Here is a 21,224-nt window from a genome sequence, read left to right as displayed (position 1 = left end):
TGTCTTCCTTGGTTCCCTCCACATGGAGAGTTTGGATCTCGTGGCCTCTGTGAGTTCACAATCTTGGAAAACACACAGGAGTATAACAGTATTAACCACACTTAAGGTACATTGACAGCTTTGGCAAGGTATTTTTGTTGTTTGTTTGTTTGTTTGTTTGTTTGTTTTGTCTCAAATCATTGAGGGCAGAAACAAGACCCCCATGTACATTTGGGCACGTTGTGCGCTACACAAGGACACTCCTGCTTTGGAAGGGCACATCAACAGCCTGCTTCTGCTCCTGCTTTTGCGCTTTATTAAAGAGGAATAGCTCAGTGAAGACTGTCCCCATGGCATTTGAAGGAGGACAGAGCTGGGACTCCCATGTTACTGCAGAAGGTCGAGTGGAGACATCTCTCCTTCCACATTGGCCTAGTGGCTGTGACACGTGGGCTCAGCCTATCTAGTTTGTAGTTTGGAACTTCCCTAACTGTCACTCAGTGGGCAGTTAGTGTCCCCACTGTGAGCTTTGTTTTCTTCCTTTGTGAAACAAAGGACTCCTGTTACTGCCATGATCAATAGTGATCCTATTTGTTCCTACAAACACCACCAGGCTCTTAACCAGCAATCAGAAGACTCAGCTGAATAAAACTTGGAAGTGAAAATCAAAGCTGCGGGTCTGGAGAGATGGCTCAGAGGTTAAGAGCACTGACTGCTCTTCCAGAGGTCCTGAGTTCAATCCCCAGCAACCACATGGTGGCTCACAACCATCTGTAATGAGATCTGGTGCCCTCTTCTGGCCTGCAGGCATACATGCAGAACACTGTATACATAATAAATAAATAAATCTTTAAAAAAAAGAAAAGAAAAGAAAATCAAAGCTGTTAGACAGCCTGTGGTCCTAGTACCCAGAAGGCTGAGATGGGGGATTTCTCTGAGTTCCCTGGCAGCCTGAGCTGCTGTGGTGGGGGCAGTTAGGGTGATGGGGGGGGGGGAAGCTCCTCTGAGGAGGCATGTTAGGGTGGAGCTGTTAGTGGTGCTGGGTTTGTAGAGGTTCATCTCCGCCCCTGATAAACTCCTCCCTGACTCTAAGCCAGAGTATGATTGTTCTCTGCCTGCCTTGAGGTTGTGCCTGGCCAGCTCAGAGGTCAAGGTACACTGAGTCACTTGCTCTGATCTTGACAAATCAAAGCACAGCAGTGTGGAGTTGCCAGTAAGGCCCGAAGCTGAGGTGGTCCTTAGACCAAGCACCCGGAGCCACTGGAGTAGTGGTCAGTGCATTTCTGGAGGCAGTGCAAAGATCCTGAGGTGGGAAGGGGGTTCCACCTCACCGGCCGAGTGCAGTGTGCTCCTGAGTGTGGTGAGATAGAGGGAGAGGAAAACGGTGTGCAGCGAGGCTGCTGTGGTCACATGGGTTTTGTTTGACGTTTGTGTGGTTAGGTTAGTCCCGGTCCTCTAACGTGGCTGTGGTGTCTGTACTTTTTAAATCTGCTTGTGTGTTTGAACTGGTGACCTGCTTGCTTCAGAAGCAAAACCTCCGTCCTAAGCAGAGCATATCTAACTGAATCCATATTTTAGAGTCCAGCAGGACTGTTCCCCATCTTTTCATTTTTAAGATGGGGCTGGGGTGGGGGCTCAGGCCACACACCTAACCCCAATTCACTATTGTAACCTGCATCTTCCCAGTGTTTATAAGCATCTCCCGTCACATCTAGCCTCTTCCATTTCAACTCTACTGAGCATTGATCACATGTAACAGCTGTAACTTTGAGGTGTGATGTTAAAACTAGCAACTTTTTTTTTTTCACAATTTCACAGAATCTGATATTTCCATAGACTTTTTTTTTTTTTGAGACAGACTTACTCTGTGTAGCCCTGGCTGTCCTGGAACTAGTTCTGTAGACCAGGCTGGCCTTGAACTCACAGAGATCCACCTTCCTCTGCCTCCGGAGTCGGATTAAAGGCGTGCACTACCGCCGCCGGCTTTCCTTCACTAAATACTTTTACCTCATTCCTTGTCGAAAGCATGAAACTTTTTGGCTAATGCCCCCCTCTCCCTGGGGAGAGTGGAGAGATGACTCAGCAGTTAAGATCACTTTCTGCTCTTTCAGAGGACCCAAGTTTGATCCCATCACCCACATCACTTCATAATCTCCTGTAACTCTAGCCCCAGGGGATCTGATGCCCTCTTCTGGCTTCCATAGGCAACTGCACTCAGGTGCACATATACCCACCCCTCGCATACACATAAATAAAAATTTAAAAATAAATGTTTTTTCCTGGTGCGTTCTGTCTGTATATTCCAGATTGATGTAAAATTCACAGTCCTCCTACCCCAGACTCCCACATGCTGGGAGCACAGGTATGTGCCCGCGCACTGGGCAGCACCACTAGTTCCATGCCTTGAGTCTACTACGAGGTACAGTGAGGATGACTTGGACACAAGCAGTGGGGCATAGCCTTGGTCTCCTTGCGTGAATGATGAATGGTTAACACATACAATGTGGACAAAAATTCCATTCACATCCCTGGCATGCTGATATGGAACAGAGTGAGACTGCAGTACTCAAAATGACTTGTAATTTGAAATTTAAAAAAAAAAAAAAAACTAAAGGGCTGGAGAGATGGCTCAGCAGTTAAGAGCACTGGCTGCTCTTTCAGAGGTCCTGAGTTCAATTCCCAACACCCACATGGTGGCTCACAACCATCCCTAGGGGGCTCTGATGACCTCTTCTGGCATAAGTGCACACATTCATCCATAAAACAAATAAATAAAGATTAAAAAAAATACTTCTAGGACTGGAGAGATGGCTCTGAGGTTAAGAGCACTGGCTATTCTTCCAGAGGTCCTGAGCTCAATTCCCAGTACCCACGTGGTGGCTTATAACTATATGTAATGAGATCTGGTGCTCTCTTCTGACCTCAGGGCTATCTGTAGGCAGAACACTGAATCATAATAAATAAATCTTAAAAAAAGAAAAAATATTTCTGGAATTTTCCATTTAACATTTCCAGGTTATCTGAAACCATATTAAGCCAAACCATAAATAAGAATGGTGAAGGGTATCTGAATAGCAAAAATAATGTTACAATACAATAATATATAAATAATATAATATAAAGACTGAGCTGGCGGTGGTGGCTCACGTCTCCCAGCATTTGGGAAGCAGACGCAGGAGGATCTCTTGAGTTCCAGGCCAGCCTGGTCTGCAAAGCGAGTTCTGGGACAGATACGGCTGTTATAGAGAAACGATAAAGGCTGCCTTTTGTTGGTTTTGGGGGATGGCAAGAAAGTGAGGTGGGCTGGAAAGATGACTCAGTAGTTAAGAGTGCTGACTGCTCTTGCAAAAGACTGGAGTTTGAGTCCCAGTACCCACTTGCCAGTTCACAATTGTCTTACTCCACTCCCAGGGCATCCTAGGGCATCAGGCACACGCCCACGTACACAACACACATTCAGACAAAACATACCATAAATTTGATAAGAAAGGCCGGGAAAAGGTCCTTGTGTCAGCCCCCTGAGCCCACCCGCCATAGTCAACAGTCAGTATACAGTCCATCCAGTCCAATTCCTATGAGCAATGGATCGATCCTTCAGCAGTCGTCAGGGCTTGGAGGCGACCCTCCCCAAGTCCAACCCTCTGATGAAGCGCCACCTTTAAGTCAAACAACTCAAGGATTTCTGACCCACCAAAAGGCTAATGGTAATTTTTCTTGCTGTTACTGGCATCCTCACTCCTTATATCAGGTAAACATTCTGGCACTGCACACATTGGAAGCACCAAGTGCTGGGTTCAAGTTACTGCATTTGGAGTGTCTAATACATCGATCGGCATTTAAGTAAATTGGGTTTTGGAAAATGGAATTGTTTCTACAATGTGGCAATATGGTGAATGAGCTAGCTGTGTAGATCAGGCTGGCCTTGAACTCACAGATCTGCCTGCCTCTGCCTCTGACTCCTGAGTGCTGGGATTACAGTTCCCTATATCAGAAGTTTTTGGTTTTTTTTTTTTAATTTTAGGTTTATTTTACTTTATGTGCATGAATGTTTTGCCTTCATATGTGTATAGGCACCACCTGTAAGCCAAGGTCGTGAGCCACCACATGGGTGTTAGGAACTGAATCTGGATCCTCTGCAGGAGCAGCAGTGCTCTTAACCTCTCAGGAGTTTTTGAGACTGTTGACTTAGAAGTCACCGAATAGCAGGATGACCTTGAACATCTATCCTCTTACCCCTATGTTGCTAGTGCCGTGTGGATGGACCCCAGGGCCCAGTGGATACCAGGCTAAGGACTCTACCAACTGAGCTACATCCCCAGCCCCTGACTTCTTTATTGGTTAATTGTCTCCCAGGGGCCTTCAGATGTTCATTTCTTGATGAATCTTCACAGTGTTTAGATTTAAAACTAGTATAGTGTTTAGAGTGAAACATCTACTGCATGAAGAAACACTTTCATGTTTTAAATTGGGAGTTCAAACATAAAGACAACATGCTGTCATGTTCTCTGCTACCGGTTTCACTTCTCAGCTTGTGACCAAAGCTTTTCAAGTAAATCTCCATGACGGTAGCTCTTAATTCACACTGATCTTGCTGTTTTTGTTTCTGTGGTGTTGGACATTGAACCAGGGCTTTGTGCATATATACCATCACCCCCCTGTCATATAAATGATAAATTGTCATAGATTATTTTTTGCATTGGGGATTACACCCATGACTAGCAGGCACAGAACCCTATCTTAGTTACTGTTCTATTGCTGTGAGAGACCATGACCAAAGCAACTTAAAAAGGAAGCATTACGGGGACTGGAGAGATGGCTCAGAGGTTAAGAGCACTGACTGCTCTTCCAGAGGACCTGTGTTCAATTCCCAGCAACCACATGGTGGCTCACAACCATCTGTAACAAGATCTGGTACCCTCTTCTGGCCTACAGTCATACATGCAGACAGAACACTATACATAATAAATAAATAAAGAGGAAAAGAAAGCATTAAGCCATGCAGCGGTGGCTCACACCTTTAATCGCAGCACTTGGGAGGCAGAGCCAGGTGGATCTCTGTGAGTCCGAGGCCAGCCTGGTCTACAGAGTGAGATCCAGGACAGGCACCAAAACTACACAGAGAAGCCTTGTCTCGAAAAAACCAAAAAAAAAAAAAAAAAAAAAAAAGCCAAAAAACATTTACTTGGGGGTTGCTTATAGTTTAAGAGGATTAATTAGTTCATAGCCATTATGTTGGAGATCATGGCAATAGGCCGGCATGGTGCTGGAGCTTACATCTGATCTGCAAGATGGAGGCAGAGAGAGAGCTGGGTTTTTTGAAATCCCAGTGACATACATCTCCCAACAAGAAATCCTCCCTAAACAGTCCACCAACCGGGAAGCAGACACTCAACTTTATTATCCTATAGGGACCATTCTCACTCAAGCTGCCACAACCATTAAGGTATATGATTGCATCATTGTAAGGTCACTAAACACTTACCTTGGCCTCTGGTCCCTTCTTATCTGTCGATGCGCTATTCCTTCTGAGGGCCATGTCAGGTCAGATAACAGTGATGCTTGGAGACCTTGAGACATCTCCCTCCCTCCCTGGCTCAGTTACCTTGGACACATGTTCCTTAACTTTATATACTTCAATTCTTAATTAACTGGGTTTGTCGTAGCCACTCCTGAGGCAATGAAGGCTGTCCCTAAGGAAAAAAATACATACTTGATTCTAACCCTGAATGGAGGTGCATGCCTTACCCTGCACTGGGAAGGCAGAGGCAGGTGGATCTCTTATAATTTTGAGGCCAGCCTGATCTATATAGGGAGTTCTAGGCCAGCCCGGACTACATCGTAGAACCTTGTCTCAAAAAAGAGTGGGCTGGAATGATGGATGGTTCAGCAGTTAAGAGCAGAGCACTGGCTGCTCTTCCAGACGACCCAGGTTTAATTCCCGGCACCCACACGGTGGCTCACAACTGTCTGTAGCTCCAGCTCCAAAAGATCCAACACCCTCTTCTGACTATCAAGGCTACCAGGCACACATGCAGTAAAAACACTCATACGCACTAAAGCAAACAGAACCCCACCAGTAACAACACTGGATGGATGCTCTTGGCTTTCATTGCTGCCTTCGCATGTGAGGGAGTTGAGGCTCTGAGGCTAGAATAGCTTAGCTCGTGCCTTCCATTGAGGAAGGAGCCTGGGAAGATGCACAGTGAGCCAGGTGGGCCAGTGCCTAGCCTGAGGCCGGACATTCAGTGTTTGCTCAGTACCTGGGAACAGGCTGTGGCTGCTAATCAAAGAACTGCTTTGTTCTCAGACCTCAGCACAGGAAATTCCAAGGTGGTTTTCTATGCTGGCCTCTCTAGTTTGGTCTCTGGAGGGTCCGGGTACCTAAAATGACTTGAAGAAGGAACCAGATAGTCCAGCCTGCCTATCTGGGTCTCTGATTATTGAGGGGGTGGCTGCTACTTGGAGTGGTCTGGGTTGCTTTGGGCTCAAGTGGGCATTTTCTTTGGCCCATAGCCCTTACCCTGTCTCTGAAATGGTTCTGGCTGAATAACAACCTTGGGGAGTGGGTGGGGGGTGTAATTTGGTTTGGGGCGGAGACAGGATTGAGAACACAGTTTTCCTTGTGACTCAGCACAGAGGGAGGGCAGGAGGAGACTGGAGACCCCATTCCTCACTCGGTCATTCTCGGTCCATGATGGTGTGGTCCCCTGTGCTCGTCGGTGTTGTCTTCCTGTCTGTTTTCCCAGGGCCTAGCGGGGCTGATCGTGACATGCCCAAGCTGGCTGACTGGAAGCTGTGTGCAGATGAGGAATGCAGCCGTAAGACTCGGGAGAAGGGCAGGGAGGGGGGTGAGGGCTTGGACTGATGGCCTGTGTTGAAGTTACTGTCGTTGCCTCCTCCAGATCCTATTTCCATGGCTGTGGCCGTTCAGGACTATGTGGCCCCTGATTGCCGCTTCTTGACCATATACAGGGGCCAAGTGGTGTATGTCTTCTCCAAGCTGAAGGGCCGTGGGCGGCTTTTCTGGGGAGGCAGTGTAAGTCTTCAGAGTGTAAGAGGGAAGGGTATAGGGTATGGGGTTTATATATACCTGTTTTCCATCTGAAGGGAAAATTTGGGGGGGAGGGGGAACAGAGCTTTGAGGGATATTTTGAGGATATTTTGTCACCTATTGCGTTTTTACTTTAGCAATTATAGGGCAGCTTGGGTCCAAGCTCTTTCCAAGCCTCAGGTACACCAGTGAACAATCCCTTTCAATTCTAATGGGTGGCAGTAGGCAACCAGCATGCCATCACAAGTGCCAGCAAACATGCCATTGTGAGGATTAGTTATGGTAGCTACATCCTAGCCATGAGCAAATGACATTTAAGCTGAGATTCAAATGAGAGAAGATTGTGCACTGGAGTTAGCAGGTGTGAGTGCCTTTTCCCCCCCAGATGGACTTATAAGTTCTTCTCCAGGTTCAGGGAGGTTACTATGGAGACCTGGCTGCCCGCCTGGGCTATTTCCCCAGTAGCATTGTTCGAGAGGACCTGACTCTGAAACCTGCCAAAATTGATGTGAAGACAGATGTGAGTGTCTTGGGGTGGAGGTGGGAGTGGGAGGGTAAGGGCTTCTTCATTTTCTCACCGTAAATGAGAAGCAATTATTTTTGTTATTGTTAGTAATATATATATATATTACTTTTTTTTTTTTTTTGAGACAGATTATGTACCCAGGCTGGCCTCCCAATCACTAGCCTTCAGCATCAGCCTCCTGAGGGCTGCTTCGTTTTCAGGCATGTGTCACCAGGCCCTGCTCAATTGGTAAATGCAGAGGTTACAGGGCTCGAGGCTAATTTGGTTATTTCTGTGAGGTCAAACCTGGTCCTTGCAGCTACAGCCATGCGATCATCGGTTTTCTATCTACTGTTTTTTCCTTTCCTCTTTTTCAGAAATGGGATTTCTACTGCCAGTGAGCTCAACCTGCTGTTGTCCTTGCTGTTTACCTTCTCGACTTCATGCAAATACAACAGCCAACTGCAAACTGTTTGTCTCTTTGGTTTTTGAGGTTGGGTGGACATGTGCGAAGAAAATGTTTCTCAGGTTCCCGAATCTAGCCAATCAGTGCCCTGAATGTGGTAACGTCAGTGGTTGCTAGGCAGGGTTTCACTGTTGTCAGCCCTTCGCTCCAAACTGGGTAAGGTCTGGGGCCACAAGCAAGGGAATAAACTAAACAGTACAATATATGTATACTTTCCTCCCTTGAGAAGGAGTTAACTATTGGTAATGAGCCAGCTGGATCCTGACGAGGTCATAGATCGCACAACAGACGTTTTCCTTCTTTTTTTCTTTTTTTTTTTGGAGACAGGGTCTCATTGTGTAGCCCTGGCTGGCATGGAACTCACTATGTAGACCAGGCTGGCCTCGAACTCATTGATATGCACCTGCCTCTGCGCCTTCCCCCTCCCCTCCCGCCCCCTCCCCTCCTCCCGCTGGGGTTGAAGGTATGCACCACCATGCCCGACCAGCAGAGGTTTCGTTGCAGATGGGGAGCAACGTGAGCGTGCCCTCTCGGCCTTCCTGCCTGTGGGGTTAGAAATCGCACCCCTGGAGCTTGAGATCCGCTTTTCCAACTCTGTCCATCCTGCCCTTGCCACTTCTTGGCATTCGTGTCCCCACCCCCAGGTCCACGTCTAACCAATCCGGAGTCTCGTCTCTGCGTCCAGAATCCTGACCAAATCCGTTCCTCCGCGGGGCGCAGCACCTCTGCCTCCGCCCCCTCCCACTTGCTCCACCAATCGCTCGCCTGGGTTACGCCCCTTTCGACTCGGCCCCTTTCGCGCCACCAATCTGCGCCGTCCGTCCCGCCCACTGTCTGCCGAGTCCGCCAATCCCGGCCTTGGGCAAGCGTGGCCTGGTATCCGCAGCTCTGGAGGCTCGCGCGGGAGTGGGGGGTGAAGGCGGAAGTGGCGGCGCCGGGTCCGGGAGTGGAAAGGAGCTGAGGCTGCAGCCCGAGTGGAGCGGCTGCCAGCCGAGGAGCAGGCGCGGCCGCGGCGCCATATTGCGGCCCTCAGCGGTCGCCAGCGAGCCATGGCCGAGACCTACGGTGAGGCTGCTGGGTCGAAGCGGGGGGCTGGGCCCGTAGAGGATGCGGATGTGGAAGTGGGGCGGGGCTTTCTGTTCAGGGGGCGGGGTCTGCCGCGATGAGGGGCAGGGCTAAGTGGGTCTGGGGCTGAGCTTAATCGATTTGGGTGGAACTTGGGAGACCGCTGTATGAGTTAAACAGATTTAGGGCGGGATTTGAGGGAGCCAGTGATGGTAGATTAGGGTAGGGGGTAGGCTTCAAGGAGGGAAGCAAGCCTTCCTGGGCGGAGCGTGAGTGAATAGGGCGGGTCTGACGGTGAATGGCAAGGGTGGGCTTTATGGAGTAGAGAGAGAAGAACCTCGCACAGATGCTGTGAACCCTGCACATCCTGTGGGGCTGATCTGGTTTGAGAGGTCTGGAGTGATGTCCTGGAGTTAGATTTGAAACTTAGCGTCAAAGGATGCGGCTTAAGTTTAAGGATAGTGGCCAAGGGTTCAGGGCAGAGGGTAGGGAGAAAGAGGTTCAGGGTTGGAAAGTCAGTATGAATGTACAGTAGTATCATGTGTGTGGAGGGAGGTCCGAGGGCAGTAAAGAATCAGAGACAGCTACATTCATTCAACACATATAGAAAAGCCAAAGAATCTAGTGCAAAGACCCTGAGGAGGGAGCCAGTTTAGGTAAATAGGCTAAATGTCAGAGGCCTTGACAGAGTGAATGAGAGGGTTGTAGGAGGTGAAGTGGAGAGGAATGGAGGCCAAATTTAATCAAGGTTGAAATGGCTTTGAAATTCATCAGTTAAGGTCTTGCATTGTGGAGACTTTTAGTCTGGGTTGAATCTTAGTCCTACCTTCTGTGTGGCCTTGGGCAAGTTGGTTAGCCTTCCTGACCTCATTCTCCTACTCTGGAAAGTAGGGGTACTTAATGTACTTCCCTCCTTAGATCTTTATTTGGGATTAAATGAGCTGTCAACATACATAACGCTCTTTAGGACTGTGTTGGGTATATATACGGTAAGCACTATGTAAGAATAATCTTGTGTGCTATAATCCTCATGTTTGGAAGACTGAGGCAAGAGGACTGTTTCAAGTTAGAAGTCTGCCTGGACTACAGAGTAATACTCTAAAAGTAAGAAAAAAAAAGAAAGAAAGAAAAGTGGAATATACTGGCACATTCTGTAATCTTAGTAGTGAGGAGGCTGAGGCAGGAGGATTGGAATTCAGGGCCAGATAGTGCTACACAATGAGTCCTTGACTAGGAGAAGAAAAGAGAAAGAAATACAGGGTATGGCAGCATATAACTGTAATCCCAGCATTCCTTTAGAAGCTGAGGCAGGAGGATTGCTTGGAGTTTGAGGGCAGCTAGGTCAGTCTGGAATACACAGTGAAACTTTGTTTCAATCAATAATAATAATAATAATAATGAGTAAAAGAGTCATTTGCGTTGGGGGTCAATATGGAGAAACACTTGCCTAGCCTGCAGGATGCCCTGAGTTATATCTACAGCACTGTAGATGTTTTATTGTTTGTTATGTATGGCTTTTTCTGTTTTTGTGTGCATCTTTCCTTCTGACTTCCTATTTTTCCTCTTACTCCCTGCCGTTTTTTCCCGGTGGGTATCCTTGATCTTGGCATCATCCGCTCAGACTTCCTCTTCAAATTCCTGGTGATTGGCAGTGCTGGAACTGGCAAATCATGTCTCCTCCATCAGTTCATTGAGAATAAGTGTGAGTTTCTGGCAAGACCCTGGAACTGTGGATGTGGCCATGGTGTGGGTCAGTGGGCAGTAGGTGGGGTAGGCAGCAGGTACCATTGGTTTAAAGCTAATGCTGTAGGTTTGCCTCTGGCCTTGGTGGATGGTCTTTGCTAAGTTCTCTGCCAACCCAGCAGTGAGAATTGGGTTGCAGAAACGGAGGAGGAGGCCTGTAGGATGGGGGGAATTCCAGGAGCCCCTGCACTGCCTCCTCTTTCCCTCCCACTCCCAGTCAAACAGGACTCCAACCACACCATCGGCGTTGAGTTTGGATCCAGGGTGGTCAACGTTGGGGGGAAGACTGTGAAGCTACAGATTTGGGACACTGCTGGCCAGGAGCGGTTTCGGTAGGTGGCCTGGGTTCCCAGGGAGGAAAGAGGGGAGGGCAAGGTGTCTAGAATCACTCAGGGATGAAATAAGAACAGGGAGATGCTGAGAGGGCAGGGTAGGCAGATGGAGAGAAACAGGACCTCTGTTCACAGGGGGCATGTATCTGATGAGAAGGGAAGTTCTGGAGAAAAAAGGATAAATGTGGTTCAGGTCTGCAATCCCAAACACACAGGAGGCTGAAGCAGGAGGACTGTGTGAGTTGGAGGCCAGTCTGGGCTAAAGTGAAAAATGAAAGAAGGAATAGAATTGTAGCTTAGAGGGAGAACACTAGCCTAAGTAGTGTAAGACCCTAGGTTTGATTCCCAATTCAGAAGAGACGGAGAGGGAGAAAAGGGAAGCTTGACATGTGGTAGTGCTCAGAGCTAGAGCCCCTGCCTAGAATCCCCCAGTGAGGGGCTGGGGGTGTGGCTCAGTGGTAGAGCCTCTGCCTAGAATCCCCCAGTGAGGGGCTGGGGTGTGGCTCAGTGGTAGAACCCCTGCCTAGAATCCCCCAGTGAGGGGCTGGGGTGTGGCTCAGTGGTAGAGCCCCTGCCTAGAATCCCCCAGTGAGGGGCTGGGGGTGTGGCTCAGTGGTAGAGCCCCTGCCTAGAATCCCCCAGTGAGGGGCTGGGGTGTGACTCAGTGGTAGAGCCCCTGCCTAGAATCCCCCAGTGAGGGGCTGGGGTGTGACTCAGTGGTAGAGCCCCTGCCTAGAATCCCCCAGTGAGGGGCTGGGGGTGTGGCTCAGTGGTAGAGCCCCTGCCTAGAATCCCCCAGTGAGGGGCTGGGGTGTGGCTCAGTGGTAGAGCCTAGAGTTCCCCAGAGCTCTTGCCTAGCTTGTGCAAGACCTTTGGTGCCATCCCCAGGACCAGGAAGAAGAAAAAATAAATAAAAGGCTTAAGGGTGTGAATAAGGAGTAGAATTTTATCTTTCTAATTAGTTAATTAATTAAATGTCTATGTTTGTATGCCTAAGTGTAGGTATATGTACTGTATGTGTGCCGGAACCCCCAGAAATCAGGTCTCCTAGGGCTGGAACTATAGGTAGTTGTGAACTGCCATTTGGGTTCTGAGTAAGGAACCCATATCCTCTGCAAGAGCGATAAGCCTTATTAACCAACTGCTGAGCCATCTCTCCAGCCCCGAGGAGTAGTGTTTGAAGAGGGATCTTAAAAAAGACAGGTACTGAAACCTCTAGGAGCTACAGCCTTGGGAGGAAGGAGAGACATAGACAGAGAGATGAAGGAGGAATCAAGGCAAGAATGGGTGCAGAAGGAGCAGGTCAGAAGCAGAGAGGTTCAGGAAGGGTTGGACAGCTGGAGTCGAGGGGAAAGAGAGGTGAGTGAATTGCAGAGAGTGGGAGATGTGTAGGCTGGGGCACCTGGTAGGTCTGCAAAAACAGAAACTCTGAGAGTGAGAAACAGAAAGAGCAGGAGGGCGGGAGACAGAGAATATTCAGCCTGTGGAGAATCTAGCCTCAGCACAGCGGCTGCCAGTTCACTCATGTCTAGATCGACTGTGTGAGGTGTGTAGAACCCAGAGGCAGAGGGCGGGGAAAGAGACCGGCGTGGGACGTGGCTTGGGTTTGCAGTAAGTGCATGCATTCCGGAGGGATCCAAATTGGTGACAAAGGGAGCTGGCCGCACAGGAAAAGGGGGCCTGCATCCGACAGCAGGGAGGAACAAGTAGAGTTGACTAGCACTTGGCCAGGCCAGGCAGGTGGGCGATGCTGAGAAAGTGCTGACCGACTCGCTGAAGGAATGAATGAGGGAAGGCTAAAGTGAACCTGGGGGAGACAGAGTAAGGAAGACTGACAGACAAGGAAGAAAATTAAGGGAATTAGGGAAAATTATGCTGGGTGTGGTGGTAGATGCTTATAATTTTAGTTCTTTGAAAGGCTAAGGCAGGAGGATTGCAAGTTCATGACATGATCTTGTGAGGTGGCTCGGTGGGTCAGAAGTGCTGGCTGCCTCCCTGAGGACCCGAGTTTGAGCTCAGGAGAGAACCAGTTCCTATAAGAGTCCTCTGACCTCCACACATGCGGTGTGGTACATGTACGCCCACCCACACCCACATAAAAGAAATAATGAAATAGGAAAGTTCCAGGTTTGGGAGGCCTCCAGGAAATACAGTGATTTCCTGGATTTGGAGTCAGCCTAGGTATGTTAGCATGGCGTTGAATTGAATTAACATAAAGGGTTGGGGTGTGGCTCTGTGTAGACCACTACCTAGCATGTGCCAGGCCCCAGCTCCAATGCTAAGCACCCTGGGTGTGATGTCTGAGGCAGGGGAGTTGGCTTAATATTGAAGCCAGGTGGGCTGCTTAGTCAACTCAGGCCAGCTTGGACTAGAGAGTGAGACTGTCTCAAAAAACAAACCCAAATAATAACAATAATTGAGAGACCACGGGGCAGAGAAACTGTATCTCAAGAAGATTAAGGTCAGGTTTTAGGGGATGGACCAATAGAAAGGGGGGCCTCCGAACTACTAGCCTCTCTCCACAGAGGGGGGCAATCCCAGGGCAGATCCCAGCCTTGCGGGTGACTGGGTCCCCCTGGCCCCACAGGTCGGTGACGCGGAGTTATTACCGAGGGGCAGCTGGAGCCCTGCTGGTGTACGACATCACCAGGTGGGTGCAGGGTCTTGGTGGCACGGGAGAGGCTGGGCATGAATGGTTCTCCTCCTGTGCTGCCTCCCTCTTCTGTCTGTCCTTCGCAGCCGAGAGACATACAACTCACTAGCTGCATGGCTGACTGATGCCCGAACGCTGGCTAGCCCCAACATCGTGGTCATCCTCTGTGGCAACAAGAAGGACCTGGATCCTGAGCGTGAGGTTACTTTCCTGGAGGCCTCCCGCTTTGCCCAGGAGAATGGTGAGGAGGGCTGTGCTGTGGACCAGGTGATGGGTGGAGGGATGGGCCAGTCCACTGCGGCCCATGTGCCTCTTAGCTTTTGGTGGATGGCCGTACCTTAAACATGGAGCTTCAGCAGGCCTGCTTTAACTCAAAGCACTGAGTCATGTGACTGCTGTGGTCTTCAGATTCAGCTAGAAAGAAGATGAGCAGTGTGCTGGCCACAGGAACTGCCATCGCACCCTTAGCTCCTCCTGGTACAAGGTAGCTGCTGTAAATTTCCCCTGCAACGGGGAGGCAGCATAAAGCAGTGGTTTAAGGTGGCTGCTGCAGGGGTTGGGGATTTAGCTCAGTGGTAGAGCGCTTGCCTAGCAAGCATAAGGCCCTGGGTTCGGTCCTCAGCTCTGGAAAAAAAAAGGGGGGCGGGCTGCTGCTGCAAACTCAAGTGGCGATTGAGGTAGATGCCTTTGTGAATAAAGGCTAGCTGCAGACACACTGTGTTGCCCAGGCTGACCCAGTGCTCCTGACCATCTGTGTTATCTCTGCCACCACTAGGACTGTAGAGAGTGCACACGCATACCCTATTCATGGCCTCTTGGTTTTCAGACCCCCAGGTTTAGAAGAGGTTTTGCTGCCAGGCAGATGTGGGTTTGAATCGTGCGTATAACTTCATTGTGAGGCCCTGTCATGTGACCTCTGGGTAGCCGAGGGGGGCTTGGGGCTGTGCTCAATGAGTCTGGGTACACTGATTAAACTCACGAGGTTCATGGTGCAGTGGTAGAGGCAGGGAGGCAGACCCAGTCTCCAGGGAGGAGACAGTGACATCAGAGAAAAGTCACTGCCAGCACAGGGGAGGCCCAGGAGGCTCTTGGACTCAGGCTGGGTCATCAGGGAGGGTTCCGGGGAAGGGCCATGGGAGCTGAGTCGGAAAGGAAGGGGTGGGTGAGTGTGTAAGTAGGAAGACACCATTCCCCGCAGGGGGTAATGCCTACAGTGCCTGAGGTGAGGACAAGCAGGGGTAGAGCCTTTGAGGAACCCAGAGCTGGAGTAGAGGGTAGGAACTGATAGACGCCCTGCCCCTCCAGAGCTGATGTTCCTGGAGACCAGCGCGCTCACGGGTGAGAACGTGGAAGAAGCTTTTCTGAAGTGTGCACGCACCATCCTCAACAAAATCGACTCAGGTGAGGCCTACCTGCTCCGAGTGAGAGATGGGGGTGGGGGGGTGGGGGTGGGTGCTGGCTAAAGGCAGGCTCCATGGGCTCTGAGGAACACTTGTGGCTTTTCCCCTCCCACAGGTGAACTGGACCCCGAGAGGATGGGCTCAGGCATTCAGTATGGTGATGTGTCCCTTCGCCAGCTGCGGCAGCCTCGCAGCGCCCAGGCCGTGGCCCCTCAGCCCTGTGGCTGCTGAGACCTGCAGAGCCAGGTGGGATGCTGGGGGCTCAGGAGGCCAGAGGGCTTTCTGTTTTGGGTGGGGTGGGGCACAGAACAGCCATCGAGACTTGGAAAACGCGACAAGAAAAACGGTGACAAAGAAAGACACAAAAGCCCATGAACCAAAGGAGCCATCTTCCCAGCCCCCAGGGGACCTGTGGGCCCTCTGCATCCCGGACCTCTGCCAGCCTCAGCCTGCACTTGACCCTCCATTCATGGTTCTCACTGGTGTGGTGAACCTCTGTTGTGTTAAGCCCTGGTGAAGCCTCTGGGAAGACAGCAGTGGGTAAAACAGACCCAAACCAACCAAACAAAAATTCTTGTTTGCATGGTACTACCTACATTGCCTTGGGAGAAGACACACCATAGATGGGATACTTACATAAAAAAAAAAAAAAAGAGTGTGGAGAAAAACAGTTGCAGATTGCCCTTTTACACAGGACACCCAAGAAGGTGACATTTATAAGTGAAAACCCAGAGCAGGGGCGTCAAAGAGGATGGTGAAAAAAGTACATGCAGAGGCCCCGGCGTAGGATCATGCATGGTGTGGCCAAGGAGGCCGGTGTGGCTGGAGTGGGGTATGTGCTGTGCCAGGGGTACAGCATGGGGTTGGGGAACCGGCTAGTAAGTACCTAAGGCTCTGGGGAGGTCTCTCATTTATACCCTGGATGCTACAGGAGCCAGAGGGGACTACTGAGCGCAGGAGGAGGGAGAGGGCCAGCCTCTCAGCATCACAGGATTCCTCTAGCTGGATACCAGTGAAGGAGCTGTTGGCCACTGGTGTGAGGATGAGGTGGAGGACTGGAGATGTAGTTCAAGTGACAGAGTGCTTGCCTAGCGTGCATGCAGGAAGCACTGGCTTCCATCCGGAGCACCTGATCGTGGGAGTGAGTCGGAGGCCAGCCTGGGATACATAAGGCCCTGTTGGGGATAGGGAGAGATAGACTTACAGCCTAAGAGCAAGTAGGAGGGGTCACTGAGAAGTGGCTAGGTTCTTTCTTCCCTAATCTCTCTCTCTCCAGTCTTGGACCCTTTCGTGGCAGTTAGTGGCTAAAGCTCAGATCCATCCATGTCCCTTTTTGAGAACCATCCATGGCTCCTGGGGTCCATGGGACTCTCCTGAAGCTGCTGAGCCTGGTGCTTGACCCTCTCTGCAGGGCCTGGGCCCTGTCACCTTGCCCCCAGAGGCTCTTAGATATTTCTCTGCTCCTTTGAAAGTTCTTTGTTTCTTTGGGTCTTTCTTTCCAGGCCATGTTTTTCCCCCACTTTCCCTGGTAACCTCTTCCCAGAAGCCTTGTTGGTTTTTCCATGCATGGTCCAAACTCCTTGACAGACCTGCAGGACCCTGCAGGGTTTGCCCCTTCCTTATCTCTGTGATGGTGGGTGTCCTTGCTAATTCTCCCTCTGTACTTCAGGAAGCCCAGTCCCCTCCCCTCCCAGCCACTGGCAGGTCCAGGATAGCTGTGGGGAAATCCTTAGGCTTGGATCTGTTTTGCAGGTAGAGCCAGCATTGTTTTCTTCCTTTCTTTGATTTTTTAAAATTTCATGTGCATTGGTGTTTTGCCTGCATGTATGTCTGTGTGAGGGTGTCAGATTCCCTGGAACTGAGTAGTTCTAGACAATTGTGAGCTACCATGTGAGTGATGAGAATTGAACCCAGGTCCTTTGGAAGGGGCAGCCAGTGCTCTTAACCTCTGAGCCATCTCTCCAGCCTAGACCAGCATGGTTCTTGATGCCTGTGGGATTTGAAGGAGAGAAGTCAAGGGTGAGTTCTTTAGACAGCTTTCTTCCTTCTTGGTCTCTGCACTTGCTAGGCTGAGCCTGTTTGCTGACCCTGGTCTGTAGAATGGGGTCAGTCATAGTCCCTCAGGGGTGTGGAGGAAATTGACCTGTGTTTAGAGCAGAGCCTAACATTTGCTGAAAGCTTGGCCCAAGGGCTGTTCCTTCCTGTCCTTCTTACCCATCGTAAAGACTCTGGGAGGGTATGTGTACTGGCTGTGTAGCTCAGTAGTAGGGTGCTTCCCTCATATGTGGGTGGCCTTCTTGGGTGCGGTCCTCAGCACCACAGAAAATAACAAAACAAAACAAAGCAAAAGGAACATTTGGCTGTATGGAGATAGGCAGGTATCTTGGAAATTAGCACCGAGTCTTTTCCACAGTTTGTGCTCAGTGGGTCACATGTAACAGTGAGTGTACAGAATCCATTGATCACTATGTCATATATTTATCTAACATAGTCATACCTACAGAGAAACTCAACTATTTTCTTTTTTTTACTTTTTTTTTAAAAAAACCTCTTTGGTGTGCTTATTTTTCTTTTTTTTTGGGGGGGGGCGGGTCTTGCTATGTAACTCAGGCTAATATGGAACTTGCTATATAGCCTTGGATAGCCTCAGACTTGCATCAGTCTTCTTGCCTTAGCCTTTGAAGTGCTAAGAGTCTAAGTTTGTACCACCATGCCTGGTTACCAATAAATCTTTTATTGTTTTTGAGACAGGGTCTCTCTACATAGCCCTGGCTGTCTTGGAACTCACTATGTAGACCAGACTGGCCTTGAACTCAGAGATCCACCTGCTTCTGCCTCTAGTGCTGGGACCAAAGGTGTGCAACTATATATGCCTTGATTATTTTCTTTTATTCAAAAAAATTTATATATATATAAAAAAGTACATCGCCCCTACATACCCTTTCCTCTTCTTAAAAAACAAACAAACAAACAAACAAAAAACCCTTTGAGACATATAGCCCAGGCTGGCCTCAGACTTAACTATGTAGTAGTCAAGGGTGACCTCAAACTGCTGATCCTTTGGCTTTTATCTCCCAAGTGCTGAAATTACAGTACCCAACTGCATTTATGGGGTGCTGAGGATGGATGGAACCCAGGGCCACATGCAGGCTAGGCAAGCAATACCAGCTGAGTCATATTTTTCTTTCTTTCTTTTTCTTCTTCTTTTCCTTTTTGAGACTACATAGCACAGGCTTGTAAATTGAAGTCTCTAATTTACTTCCTGAGTGCTGGGATTATAGGTGTGAACCACCACACCCTCTGATTTTACTTCATTTAGACAAAAAGTTAGTCTGGGACTACCAACATTTCTAGAGACGTCTAGGTAATGTTGTAAGCAATCGAAGCAATGACCACTACTCTATTCTATCTCTGCAGTCTGAGAAGCATGGGAATGAGGCTTAGCCTGGACCATTAGGGATAAAAAGGGACACAGACATTTACAAAGGCAGGACATGTATTTAGTTTATGATTTGTGTAGGATTTTTTTGTTTGTTTCTGTTTTTTTTTTTTTTTTTGAGACAGGGTTTCTTTGTGTAGCCTTGGCTGTCCTGGAACTCACTCTGTAGACTAGGCTGGCCTCAAACTCACAGAGATCCACCTGCCTCTGCCTCCTGAGTGCTGGGATTAAAGGCATCCACAACCTCTGCCCGGCATGTTTTGTGTTTTTGAGACAGGACCTCACTTTGTAGCTGAGGTTGGCCTCAAACTCACCATCCTCCTGCCTCTACCTCCTGAGTACTGGGATTATATGTGTGAACCACCACCTGGCAAGGGTCGTGGTAGTTGGATATTGAAATGCCCCTTTACAGATGCACACAGCTATCTGAGGCAAACAAATAGGGGGATGCTCAGAGAATGAGACCCCTACATAACCCGCAGAGGGGCAACAAAGTCAGACAGTGCATAGGCTGGGAGGAAAAAGGGTGCAGGCAGACATAAGTCATGAAGATACCTAGCAATGAGACAAGAGATTCTAGCTACACAGACCTAGGACCCCTCTAGGTCATAATACCCTTCTCTTTCAGCTCACCTGTTCTCCTGGACCAGCTCTGTCGAAGGCTGGGGCCCAGAACCAGGCCCCAAGAGGCTAGGCCCCAATCTGCCCCAGCCCCAGAAAAGCTACCCCATCACCCATCCCCTTCCCTGGCCTGGTGGGGCCTTGCTTTGGGGCAAGATTGAGCCACAGGGGAAGGGGGGAACCCATACCTGCTGCTGTTTCCTCGGACTTGGCTAACTCTATTCCCCCTGAGCCCCTAACCATACCTGAAGAACTCCCAAAGCTTGAGACCAGGGCCATTTGGCCCCAACTTCCTGCCTGGCCCTGCTGTTGCAAGTCTGTTATTTATTACCTGGAGGCCTGCTCCATCCTGTCCCGGTCCTCCATAAAGCATTGTTTACACCTGTGTTTTTTTGCCTCTGTCATTCTGAGATGAGGAGATAGAAGAGGTCCTTGATGGAAATGCTATGAGTGGGGCTTTGCATGAGGAACCACGTTTCCGGTGGGACTTGGTTTGTGGATGTATTGGGGGTACACACATACTCACTGAGGCCAGGGTTTATCATTGTGCATCTGTCATTTCTTTGGTTTTTCCTAGACTCCACCCCCCCTTTTATTTTGACACAGGGCCTTGTTATTGCCCAGACTAACCTGGAGCTGAAGTCTCCCTGCGTTAACCTCCCACATGTTGGGGTTACACGTGTGTCCATGCCCAGCTTGTGTACATACTCCATGGCAGTGCCCAATCGATCGAAGCTGGTGTGTGCAGCAGTGACATCCCTGTGTGTGAGTCTTTCCAGGATTCCTGTATGGGGCGGTGTCAGTAGGGACATGTGATGCTGTGGCACATGAGTGGTCTCTGTCCTGGTGATTGTGTTGGTGAGGCTGCAACAAGACCAAGGAATTGGGGACCATAAGGGGGCCTTGATTCTGGACCAGGTTCAACTAGTATATGTATCATGTCTGCAAGTTAGGACAGTGGCTGTGTGTTGCTGAGAACATGTGCTCCTGAGATTTGTGTGTGCTCTGGTGTGGATTTGTTTCTGCGTGCGTGCGTAAAACCTCCGTGTTCCACAGTGGTTCTTTGTGCAACCCAGACTCCTGGTCATACTCGATGCTGATGTCTATCTCCTTATCTCCTTGGGCCCTGAAATCTTTATATGGGCTTTTGGAGACTGGTGCAGCCCCCCCAGGAGAGCTTCGGCTGCTCTCCCAAAGCGTCAGCAACCCATTGATTGCCCACCTGGTAGGAAGGGGTGAGGCATTCAAGTGACCCTGTCCACATAGCTCTCCTAGGAACAGTGGCATTAATGTTATGTGTAGCTTAGTGGTAGCGCGCTTGCATTGCATGTGCGAAGCTCTGGATTCAGAGGAGCCTGGTTTTGCAAATGTCTTCTCCACGAGGCTGTCCCAGGTTGCTTTAATCTGACTCCCACGTTGCCCTGAGGGAGTAGGGTGGAGAGGGTCATGCAAATAGTACATATTTGCTCATTTGTTCTACCCGACTTTGCTTCTCGTAAGGACATCCCGTACTCACCGTTATTTTTTTTAAGTGCTTATGTAAATTACTGACGTAGGAATTTACATACACTTTCCAACTAACTGCGCAGTCATTTCTCAATATCCCCTTGGGTTGTGAGGAGGAGCTGCCTATGTAAACGATATATTTGCATAGCAAATACCAACAGCCCAGCTACTAGCCATTCACTGACACTTTCTGCTGGGGGGGGGCTTTCTATGTGAAACGTCTCGTTTGCACACACACACACACACACACACACACACACACACACACACACACACACACACACACACACACACACACACACACACACACACGCCCCGCCCCGCCCCGCCCCGCCCCGCCCCGCCCCGCCCCGCCAGGGCCGTCTTAAAAACTCAGAACGCCTTTTCCTGAATCTGCATTCCCGATTTCGCGTGGAAGGGGTGGGGCGAATAATGCAAATGAGCCTTGCGTCCCGGACCATCTC

General features: G+C 49.6%; 2 protein-coding genes across 3 annotated transcripts; both read left to right on the top strand.

The window, feature by feature from the left end:
• The first annotated feature begins 18 nt into the window (after window positions 1-18).
• Mia (MIA SH3 domain containing) lies at window positions 19-8,004 on the top strand. 2 transcript variants are annotated; one of them, XM_076574608.1, is made up of 5 exons: window positions 19-106; window positions 6,611-6,797; window positions 6,882-7,015; window positions 7,440-7,550; window positions 7,913-8,004. In XM_076574608.1, exons 1-5 carry the CDS (start codon window positions 23-25, stop codon window positions 7,934-7,936), a joined length of 540 nt encoding a protein of 179 aa, XP_076430723.1. In that variant the 5' UTR covers window positions 19-22; the 3' UTR covers window positions 7,937-8,004. The 2 variants fall into 2 exon arrangements, with proteins under 2 accessions (XP_076430723.1, XP_076430720.1); XM_076574605.1 differs by lacking the exon at window positions 7,913-8,004 and adding an exon at window positions 7,685-7,851.
• Window positions 7,913-19,641, top strand: Rab4b (RAB4B, member RAS oncogene family). The gene is made up of 8 exons (XM_006995842.4): window positions 7,913-9,066; window positions 10,688-10,768; window positions 11,027-11,141; window positions 13,729-13,791; window positions 13,881-14,035; window positions 15,100-15,195; window positions 15,310-15,440; window positions 19,262-19,641. Exons 1-7 carry the CDS (start codon window positions 9,051-9,053, stop codon window positions 15,423-15,425), a joined length of 642 nt encoding a protein of 213 aa, XP_006995904.1. The 5' UTR covers window positions 7,913-9,050; the 3' UTR covers window positions 15,426-15,440; window positions 19,262-19,641.
• Window positions 19,642-21,224: the final 1,583 nt, after the last annotated feature.

The sequence above is a fragment of the Peromyscus maniculatus genome, chromosome 1 (assembly GCF_049852395.1).
Source record: "Peromyscus maniculatus bairdii isolate BWxNUB_F1_BW_parent chromosome 1, HU_Pman_BW_mat_3.1, whole genome shotgun sequence".
Lineage (NCBI taxonomy): Eukaryota > Metazoa > Chordata > Mammalia > Rodentia > Cricetidae > Peromyscus > Peromyscus maniculatus.
Note: the sequence above shows the minus strand (reverse complement) of the source record. Positions and strands in the feature narration are given on the sequence as shown.